The sequence below is a fragment of the Heliconius melpomene genome, chromosome 20 (genome assembly GCF_056956725.1).
Source record: "Heliconius melpomene rosina isolate 202511_hmr_F chromosome 20, ASM5695672v1, whole genome shotgun sequence".
In the NCBI taxonomy this organism is placed as follows: domain Eukaryota; kingdom Metazoa; phylum Arthropoda; class Insecta; order Lepidoptera; family Nymphalidae; genus Heliconius; species Heliconius melpomene.
In genome coordinates this window covers 5686405-5696852 of record NC_140408.1, presented here as the reverse complement: position 1 = coordinate 5696852, position 10448 = coordinate 5686405, and the positions used below count along the sequence as shown (strand labels likewise).

At 29.7% G+C, this 10448-nt stretch overlaps 3 protein-coding genes across 4 annotated transcripts; 1 reads left to right on the top strand and 2 right to left on the bottom strand.

The window, feature by feature from the left end:
- Positions 1-155: 155 nt before the first annotated feature.
- LOC146527697 (uncharacterized) lies at positions 156-7940 on the top strand. The gene is made up of 5 exons (XM_085204258.1): positions 156-359; positions 453-588; positions 683-768; positions 1521-1677; positions 2077-7940. The coding sequence occupies exons 1-5, from the start codon at positions 285-287 to the stop codon at positions 2310-2312; spliced, it is 690 nt and encodes a 229-aa protein (XP_085060384.1). The 5' UTR covers positions 156-284; the 3' UTR covers positions 2313-7940.
- LOC146527698 (uncharacterized) lies at positions 3321-6000 on the bottom strand. The gene is made up of 2 exons (XM_085204263.1): positions 4165-6000; positions 3321-3870 (listed from the first exon to the last, which is right to left on the bottom strand). Exons 1-2 carry the CDS (start codon positions 4354-4356, stop codon positions 3730-3732), a joined length of 333 nt encoding a protein of 110 aa, XP_085060389.1. The 5' UTR covers positions 4357-6000; the 3' UTR covers positions 3321-3729.
- Positions 4723-10429, bottom strand: Hyccin (PI4KA lipid kinase complex subunit hyccin). 2 transcript variants are annotated; one of them, XM_085204237.1, is made up of 8 exons: positions 10290-10429; positions 9629-9925; positions 9378-9543; positions 8739-8833; positions 8210-8427; positions 7350-7597; positions 6782-6898; positions 4723-6495 (listed from the first exon to the last, which is right to left on the bottom strand). In XM_085204237.1, exons 2-8 carry the CDS (start codon positions 9812-9814, stop codon positions 6059-6061), a joined length of 1467 nt encoding a protein of 488 aa, XP_085060363.1. In that variant the 5' UTR covers positions 9815-9925; positions 10290-10429; the 3' UTR covers positions 4723-6058. The 2 variants fall into 2 exon arrangements, with proteins under 2 accessions (XP_085060363.1, XP_085060364.1); XM_085204238.1 differs by lacking the exons at positions 9629-9925; positions 10290-10429 and adding an exon at positions 9956-10150.
- Positions 10430-10448: the final 19 nt, after the last annotated feature.

Here is a 10448-nt window from a genome sequence, read left to right as displayed (position 1 = left end):
TCCCCTCCCCTGCTATTTACGGGATACAGCGTGAAACTAAAAAAATGTAAGTGTACGGTGATGGTGATTTAAATATGTATGAAATTAGGTACAATTAGGTATATAAGTTATAACAATTATGCTTTTAACAAAGGGTGATAGTAGTAGCCGTAATCGATACGGATCGCACGCGATCGTAGGCGACTCGAAGTTGAGTCATTTTTATTTCAAACATACAAAGTTTTCACGTTTACGTGGGTTCATCTAAGCTGTCTTTAGTCATAACTTTTATTATTACTGGTTTAATGGCTTTCGTATATAGCTGCTGTTTTTGGTTCTCACTTCGCCTAGGCGGAATACTGATAGGAATTTTGTCGCTCGTACGTAAACACTTGATTTTAATATTGTTTATGCAAAATCAAAACTTAAATATTATGGAATCAGTTATTATCATATAAGATATTTTATTTTAGGGACATGCAACATTTACTCTAGTAATTTTATGTCTTGCTTATAAAGATTCACATAGTTTGAAATATGAAATATCAGAATGGTTAAAAAACCTGAACCTACTTTACATGGGTGGCTTACTGCAAAATTTTTTGGCAGGTAAGTAGGTATATATTTTTTAAATTGTTTTAATAATAGTAGTCTATTATTTAAATTATAATTATCTTTTATCTACAATAACATTTTCTTTCAGATCCAGAAACATATTTATCCTATCTTATAAGTATATGTTGTATTTACATAATATTTTGTTTATTTTATATATATGGAGCGTATACGGTAAGTAAGAATGCATTTACATTTAAATATATATAAATAAAACTATTGCAATAATGTGTGACGGGTAGCCAAGGCTCAGTCGAAATCACTGGGAAAAAAACCATAAGATAAAATTAGGGGAGCACTAAGAAATGATTCCTCAAAATTCTTACGGAAAAAGGTCCACGCAAACGTAATCGTGACTTACTTATAACTGGTTAAGTAAATATGTACACTAAGCTATGGCTTTGGACATTCAATATTCAAAAGCATAATTGAAAATTGTAAGATTGAAACGATGAATATCATATCATGGGCGTATCTACATATATTTTCTGGAGGGGACCTGGATTTTTAGCTTTGCACAAAAATGTTCGTCTAAATGTTCATTTTAAATTTTTCGGGGAAAATATTTAGTTAATAATATTTTTGGGGTGGGCACCAGACTATTAGGGGGTGGACACGGACAACCCGGATCTTCCTATGCCCATTCGAATACTATTCTAAAAGTTTTAAGGGTGATTGTCCTATAAGGTGAATTTTCGATGCCTCTAATTTAGAAATTTAACTCCACTGTCTTCTCTGACGTAATTAAACATTGTGACTTGTTTTTGCTTATTTTTACTGAAAAGTTTACTTTTTGGTATAAAATACATTAATTAGATATTTTATATTGTATTGAATGTTTATCATTACGCCTATCATTATATTACAGTTAATTTTAAAATATTCTAAATTCTTGAAATGATATTGCGCAACGTGTTTTTTTCCAGTGTAATAATATTTTGATGGCTATGTTTATTTTGGCTGAGTTGATACGTCTTATCACGCTTTCCATCATAGCAACGACATGGTTGCTGATCCTCAAACAAAATACAATGGATATTGGCTTATTAATAGCGGCTAGTGTAGCAAGTGGTTTTTTACTTTGTAAGTGGTGTAAGACTTTTTAAGTTTACGCTGTAGGTCCCTCTACCTAACCTGGGATTCTAGTGTTAAGAACGAGAATATGAAGATAATAAATATTTATTTTCCCGAGTCGTAATCGAATCCACAACCATCGCGTTGTGCCCCTGCGCCACGGTGGCCTCATTAAGATTTTTGGCCTGGAGTCTTGTCTAACTTTAAATACAATGATTGTGGGTCGTCAAAGTGAATAATTTCCCGACGTTGGGTTCCGCCACTGAACTCGTAATGTCTCGAATTCAGGCGGAGAATGAGTAACGGATTTTCTTACATTTCGTAATTACTATTCTTTCAATAAACTCTAATGAACAGCCTGTTTTTTTTACTCTAATATAGATTTGCCTGTTTTTTATTATTTTTTAGTGGGAATGTTTTATTTATGGATATGTGCTGCCAACTTGCCTATACTAATAAACGAAATGGAACGAGAAGAACAAAAGGCTACAATTGTTAAACTTCAACGTCTACTCGAAGCCAAAAACCATCAAAACAATTACGGGAAATTTGATATTTATGGAAGAAAACCGTTCTTTATACCGATGACAAATAATAAGTACAATTCTATTAGAGAACCATACCATTCGAACTTCATCAATTAACACATTGAGAGGTTTCGCTTCGATATTTACTTATTTTATTTCTTAGGCTAAGTATTTTGCAGAAATCGATGTTGGATCAATGTTGAACAAATTAATAGCCTATCTTCCTTAAGATAAGGCAATCGCGGTAGAGTACCGCTGTAATGATAGTTACGTAGATACGATGCGACGGTAAATCCGTATGAATCATCTGTCCATGTTTTAAATACTAAAACCTTAATTTGACTAAGAAACGTTTACTTTTTAATTTTTGCTGTTGTCGTCAAATTAGGGGTTCCCAATCTTTTCTTGGTCGAGGAACACTTGTATAAAATTCTTGTTAGTAGGAAACACCATGTAGGTATAATACAAAAAAACTGTAATAATGATGTTAAGAAGAATTTTGTACATACAGAGTGTTTTTGTCAGCATCACTTTAAATGATATATTGGACAATGATAATTAAAAAAAAAACTTTTTCCCTAAAAGGAAAAAAAAATTTTTCAAATAAAATAAATAATAAAATTATCGTTGTAAAATAAAACGCCATTTGTTAAGGACGCCGCACGCACACATAAACCAATCAGGAAAGGACACCGCCGCACACACCTCATTCCGAAATTTAAGTATTTTATTTTTAATAATATATTTGTAGTAGTGTTTACGTTATTGGTATCTTTGCGCAACCGCGTCACACGAAATACAGGTATGGATAAACATCGTGAAATGAAAAAAATCCTGCGTTAACCTGTTGAGGTATTTTGATATTAATCAAAGAAATTATTCTTTAGGTATGGGTTTGAAATATTTTACCCTATATGTTGTTCCCGTAAAAGGAGCGCTGACACTTCCATACTGTATACGTCATATTCACTGACCCTAGTGGGAATCGAATTCATGGTGATTACTTATAGCACTATAATTTTAGATCCATTTTGTGTACCCATTATGCGACATCAATATAATTATATTATGTATGTAGATAGATTTATGTACTAGTGAAAAAAATAGTTAAATAAAAGGTTTCAATTGTTTTAAGTTGACCATTTTAGTACGAATATTATAATATGTAGGTATATCTATAATCTATTAATGGAAAGGTCTATTAACAATTATTTACGTCAATCACGTGCCTACTATATTATGTTTATATTATCTTAATTCATTATTAAAGCCTCATTGTAACCGCAGAAACCTATAAATTATCAATATACATATTTAATAAAAAAATCAAAACATTTTTTTATTTATTACGGTAAGGAAACAGTGTACATACATGTAAATACCTAAAAGAACAACAGACCAAAATATAGTTTACCACATTCGTTATATTTTAACTATTAACATTATAAAAATAAACAACAGATAAAGTGCTCTTATATATTATACATTTAAATTATTGTTACAATAAAAACAACAGACCTTTAGATATAAAGAATTAAACGTAAATTTCAATTTGATAGTTTAAGCTTCCACCGCGTTCGCTTTTCAGGCGAATGTTGGCAAAAGAGGACCCCACGCCGCCAGCAGTTATACTTGCGATGGAATCAGTACGGTCCAAATCTCTTGCTATTATACCCTGAAAATATATTTAGAAAACATATTATTTATAAAGATAGTAGACTATTATAATTGATCGATTTCAAGAAAAAAATAGAAAAATATTATCTAAAAATGTATTTTGTCATCATACTGTGATATGTATAATAGGTACATGAATGCTGTATAAAATCGATAACCAACAACCATTATTTTTTAATATGATATAAAATATCTTGTAATTTAGAGTCATTTTGAGTCGAGGCTGCAGGTGATATGCTGATAAAACCAAGTAAAATGCATATTACAAAATAAGGTAGATACTTGTACTCACTTTAATAGTTTGTTGAGCTGGATCAGAATAGAAAACTTCTTTAACCCGTTTTTTAAATGGTATAGCATTATATTCAGCTTTCTGTTGCCAAGTTAATCGAGTATTATAGCTGGTGCCTACTATCATATCTCGGGCCCAACATGTCGATAGGAAGACAAGAACGACAAAACAAAAAAGTATTTGCAATTTCATTTTTTATTTTACTTTAATAGGTATATGTACGCACCGTGCAATGTTTTCGACAAACTGACGAGGAAAGGGACGCAGGAGCACATATTATACTAGTTGTGATTCATTAAAACTGATGATTACGTTAAGAGTTCACAATAAGAGGCTGATAAGAATGATGTTGATAGCATATAGTTGTTGGTGTATATTATTATTAAAATAAAATCGTGATGGTAAACTATATAATTTTACAAGTATATATTATGAAGTAATATAGTATAAATAGCAAACAATAATTTTAACAAGCCATACGTACTGATGCTGATTTATTGATTTATCAATTTCTATTAATTATTGTATTTTTAAGATTAAAATAAGTAAAATAAAAACTTGCAAGTTGTAATGTTTTATTATTTTGAAATATGGAATAATATTACATTATAGTTAAAATCTTTCGAACTCTGTTCAAATAATCATTTATTTATTACTACATAATTACTCATGGTTTTCCTGTTTATGAATTATAGATTTAACAATAAAATATTAAGAAATAAAAAAACACTCTTTTAATTTTAATTAATTTTTTCAGTAACTATGTACTCATTTTTTTTATTCTCTAAGATTGACATAGTAGACAAAAGCAACAGGTGAAAGATAATAAATATGGACCTCTCCCAACCTACACTTAATCAAATTTATATAAGTATTGAAGAATATTCATACTTAAATTTAAGTTACTAACAAACTGTTTCCAAACATTACCACACAAAAAATACGTATTACAAATACATAATCACAAATAATAATTATATGGACATTTCTTAAAACCTCTAAAAAATGTATGATAGTAGGTATGAAGAACAATATATAACCCGCAAATTTAGCTTTAGCATCTTATATTCAAATACACAATGACTAATAATTTTACAAAACACCATATATAGGGTAAACCGTGCCCATTTAGCCATTTCAAATGTACTGTAATAAAAGTAATGATATATAGGTTTATTCACTCCATACATTTAAGTACAAATACAATTTTACACTTCAAATTCATTATTTTAAACATCAAATTTCTAACTTTTAACTTAAAATTTAAAAAAATAAACCAGCGACACGCAGTAGCGACAGTATCCCACACATCAGGGTAGGCAGAGGGAATCTAGCGTAAGACACACCGTTTCCCACTTCCCGCCGAACTCTGGAGGCATTGCGTGCTCCAGAAGGCACTGGAGTAGCACTTAAAATTGATTTGTAAAATTATGAATTTGAAGTGCAATATTGTTAATTTGATGCATAAAATTATGAATTTGGAGTAAAAACTTATTTAAGCAAGTTCATTATTATTTATTACTTTTTTCTTTTACACAAGCAAACTCTTCTATAGGCTACCATTATTGATCACAGCTAAAATTACCGTTACAATTGAAAATGTAACAATAGATTTCTATTAAAAACTAAAAATTTTGATTTTGTTACATTTATGCAAAAATAGAGAAATATGTTCACCTGTCTTGACAAAAACCTCATTAAGGTTTTGTATGAATGTTTCCAATTTACCAATTTTTATTTTTCTATAAATAAATCACAGAATCATTTAGTAAGTTAAGAAATAGCTATTTTTTTTTTTAATTTGGTAATCACTTCACGTTGGCAATCACACTCTGGTTTACCCTACCTATACTACTATATTATGAGAATAAATTCTATATTAGCTTACAAGCACTTATACAGAGCTAACTTGCATAGCAGTAAAACGGGAGGTAGTTTCCATATCCAGGGAATCGGTTGTTACCTGTGATCTAGTATCAGAATTATCTGCACTATTGTGTACTGACGTCATTGAAAGCTCGTCTTTAAGGCTGCCATTGCCGTCGTAACTGTCGATCACATTTTTCTGTCCATCTGATGTATCTCCACCTCCACTGAGCGAATTCCATATGCCTTTAGAGCTGTCTTTAAGAGTGACTTTTTTATCAATTTTTTCTTTTCCATCTTTAGTCTTTTTACCGAGTACTGGGAAAGCAGGCAGTTTTGGCTTTGAATTGCGAATGCCAGACCCTCTTTGTATGGGGGCATCAGCTTCACCTTCCTCCGTGATGGATGTGAGCATATCTGCCGCCTCCGCAGACACTACTTGACCAGCTTGTATTGGAATGTCATCTACAAATACAAACTTAAAATAATACTTAACATTTTTTAACATTTTTCAAATAAAAACATAAAATAATAAAGTTAATGAGGCAAAAATAATATGTCCCTATTTACTTTACTTCATAAAACAAAAATAAAAATATTTACATATTTATAGGCTTCATTATTTAAACTCAACAACAATTGTTAGGATATATTATAATAAAAAACTGTATGAATTAATCTGTAATTAGAATATATATTTGTAAAATTTGCTCGAATTTGTATTAATTTACTTGAAATAATAATAATTTACCTGGTAACTTTTTGGTGCGGAATGATGCATTTGTTATCATTGATTTAGACATAGTGACAGTTGTAGTCGCTGGTGATAATGCAACACTTATACCCATTGGACCATCACATGGTTGACCTTTATCAAAAGTTTGAAATAAATAAATCAAATATAGGTGGTATTGTTAAACATGTTTAATGCAATGTGTAAAAAGTTATGAATATGGTCAAAAGGCAAAAAAAATCACAGAGATATTTAATTAACTGTTCTTGGTTTACTTCTCTTATTCCTTCTTTCAGTATATTTAACACAGTAAATATACTCCAATATTATAATCTTTGATTTTCGCAATTCTTACACATTTTAAATGATATTATTTAATTGCATTCAATGTATATATTTAGTATTACATACATAGTATTACATACATTTGTGGAAATCTAACATTTTAAATATTTTATAATAGAATGAGTCTGCTCATGCTCATATAATACTATATATACTATAATATTTTAAAAGACAAAAATATCTATAATTCTGAATAAGTACTTAGAGCTAAACACATCATGTATTTAAATTTTAGACTAACCTGAAGGATTATTTTTTAGGGAATTAATGACAGCACTAGTAACTAGCATAACATCTGGGAACAATTCATATTGTGCCCTCCTGTCAATGTCCTTCACAGCCTGGTATGCCAGAGTGTAAAATTCATTGAACATTGCAAAATATGCACCTTCTATCATTTCTAGAAGAAAATTGGGAGAAACTGGTATTCTCTGAATCAATTTACCATTAAAAGCACCTTTTTTCTTTTGGAAACCTTGTGTTAATATTCTGAAATATAACATAATCATTATTATATTTAAAATATATATTATTACAGTAATATGCTAAAACTTAAATTACAAATATAACTAAAGAAGAAGTATTAAGCTATGGGGGGAGAATTGTCGATACATATTAAAAAATAATTCTCACTATGTATAGACAATTATTCCCCCATAGCTTAATAATCTTATAACATATTTTATTTTAAGTGCCTCTTTGTTAAGAGGATGAGGAGACTCATATGAAATCCATCATGTTTTGTAAAATGTTTCATATTAAATGTGTCATAGTAAAATAGAAATAATTTGGAGTTGTGTATGCAGTGCAACAATTAATGCCATGTAATATAGATAAATGGAAATCTAATAGCAAAATATATTTTTTCATTTCAACCAGTGCTTTTGAAGATATTCAATCAAACTAACTCTTAGCTTTATAATATAAGTATAAATATAGATATTTATAAGTGATTACTTCACACATTATATTTGTGTTATTTTACATGTATTTCTAAAATTTATTTTATATATATTTCTCATAAATGACTCACATGACAATTAGTTCATATCAATAAAATGAGATAAAGTCTCCATAAAGTATATATTTTAAGTTGCTTACTTTGAAGATGCAATGCAAAAGTGTCTCAATGCAAGTTTAGGCAACAAACTGAGTTGTCTGTTGTAAATGAACAAGAGTGCTGCCATAACTTTAAGACGATTTTGTGCATTAAGAACTTCCACTTGAGAATGGGGTCCCCAACTAACTAATTTAGTATTGCATTCTTCCCATCTTCGTAAAGCACTTTCAGTTAAAAATTGAGATCCTAGTGATAGTGGCTGAAATTAGATTTAAATCATTAATATTATTATTATACATATAAATAAAACAATTCTTTATTATTAAACACTCTATAATAATAACAACTTTGTGGCATAGCTGGACATCATGTGATTGTAAACTTAAGTTCCATTCCAACTCATGGAGAATGAATTATTTTCATTTCCATGCTTAAAATAAAGCATGGCTTTGAGTTCTATCATTCAACACAAAATATCTGGAATAATAAAGAACAAAATGTCTTGGCATTAGGTTCTCTGGTTCGATGTTTGACAGGAAAAGACATGAAGCTAAACAATTACATTGTTACCTCATGATATATTGAAGCCTGTGCTAATGAGGGCAATCTAAAGGACACAACTTTAGGTTTACCATTTTCATCTACTACCTCAAAATTGTATAATCCTGAAAAAAAAAAGATATGCAATATAGTAGGAAATATATTTTAATTAATAATAATTTAAAAATCTGCTAATCTCGTGAAGGCCGAAAAAGAAAAACAATCTAAATATTTCTAATCTAATTAATTTAATTTATAATTAAAATTAATTAATCTAATCTAAATATTTGGACCTAGCCCATGAGATTACCGCCATGTGGGATGTCAATGCGACTATCATTGTGCCGATAGTGGTTTCGGTTAACGGTTTAATAGCGAAAAGCCTCGACCAACACCTTAAGAGGCTATCGCTTAGCTGTTGGATCAAGAACCGGATACAGAAGGCAGTAATACTTGAGACGGCACGTATTGTGCGGAGGTTTCTCTCTCTGGAGCCCTAGCCACCGATGGCTTGGACCCTTGTCCCACCCTCGGAAGTGTGGTTTTTTTATATTTTTAAATGTATCTTTTTTATAATAATTTATATTTAAAAATGTAAAATTGATTTACTTATTTAATAAAAGTATATTCTGTATTTAAAATATATTTATGAAAACACTAATAACACACCAATGAGAAGAGTTTCTATGCACCGACAATGTTTAGTGTTGCCTTGAGCTACAATACTCAAGTAGCGATAAATGAATGTTGGTACAAATTGCAGTGTAAACCTTTGAAGCTCTACCTCTTTAGATCTATAAAAACTAAATAATTGTATGCAGACATTTTCTAACATCTGAAAATAAAGAAAAATTGAAACATGAACATTTTTATTTTAAAACCACACTATGATTGCAATTTAGAATCTTTCTAATACATACTTGCTGATCTTTTTCTTCATTGTTTTGGTTATTAGCATTATCGGGCTCACCATATAACAAATTGAATATTGCTGTTGCAATTTCATGATTATGTTCATGTTCAGCAGCAAAGCTTTTTATTTCATTGTCTCTTAGCGCTGCATATTCATTTAGCCATTCAGATATTAAATGTTTCCATTCTGCCATTGTGGACTAATGTATAATTTTTTAGACTGACGATCTATTTTTGATAATATAGAGGCCTACTTTTTTTTTTAATGCGAGAGATTTCATTAAGTTTTATGTAATAGTATAAATCTGAAGTAAAAAAAATTATCTTAATCGTACCTCTTACTTAGAATTCACAATTCAAGGATATTGTCAATTTAAATAATTAAACAAAAACTTAAAACACAAGATATTTATGTTATGAAGTAATAACTTTTGAAAGGGTTAAAATTTTGATATTTTGTGGAATGTAATACAAAAGTGAATGTGTAAACAAAAAAGGGAAAATATAATTTATTTATTAATTTTGACGTTTCATAAATCTCTAATCACAATTGACAAATGACAATAAGACAATCGTTACTTCATGTTATGCATAATCACAGACCGATAATTATAATAATTGACATAGAGTAAAATTCAATAGTATTATGATAATAAATTATTGACTTACCTGGTGGTTATGGGTTTGATTCCCACTCGGGGAAATGAATCGGAAGGTGGAAAACGCAGTATAGCTATACGCGACTTTAATCTCTGATACTCTAAGCTCGATTCTGCAAAATTATTAATATTGGTTACTGAATAATATAGATCATTGCCTCTGCCACGT

Excerpts from the sequence above, each read along its gene's own strand:
- LOC146527698 (XM_085204263.1), bottom strand. The coding sequence starts at position 4,356 with ATGAAATTGCAAATACTTTTTTGTTTTGTCGTTCTTGTCTTCCTATCG. Across the intron at positions 3,871-4,164 it reads CAGCTCAACAAACTATTAAA|GGTATAATAGCAAGAGATTT; the intron begins GTGAGTACAAGT and ends ATATATTTTCAG.
- Hyccin (XM_085204237.1), bottom strand. The coding sequence starts at position 9,814 with ATGGCAGAATGGAAACATTTAATATCTGAATGGCTAAATGAATATGCA. Across the intron at positions 9,544-9,628 it reads ATGAAGAAAAAGATCAGCAA|ATGTTAGAAAATGTCTGCAT; the intron begins GTATGTATTAGA and ends CTTTATTTTCAG. Across the intron at positions 8,834-9,377 it reads CATAGAAACTCTTCTCATTG|GATTATACAATTTTGAGGTA; the intron begins GTGTGTTATTAG and ends TTTTTTTTTCAG.
- LOC146527697 (XM_085204258.1), top strand. The coding sequence starts at position 285 with ATGGCTTTCGTATATAGCTGCTGTTTTTGGTTCTCACTTCGCCTAGGC. Across the intron at positions 360-452 it reads TGATAGGAATTTTGTCGCTC|GGACATGCAACATTTACTCT; the intron begins GTACGTAAACAC and ends ATTTTATTTTAG. Across the intron at positions 589-682 it reads ACTGCAAAATTTTTTGGCAG|ATCCAGAAACATATTTATCC; the intron begins GTAAGTAGGTAT and ends ATTTTCTTTCAG.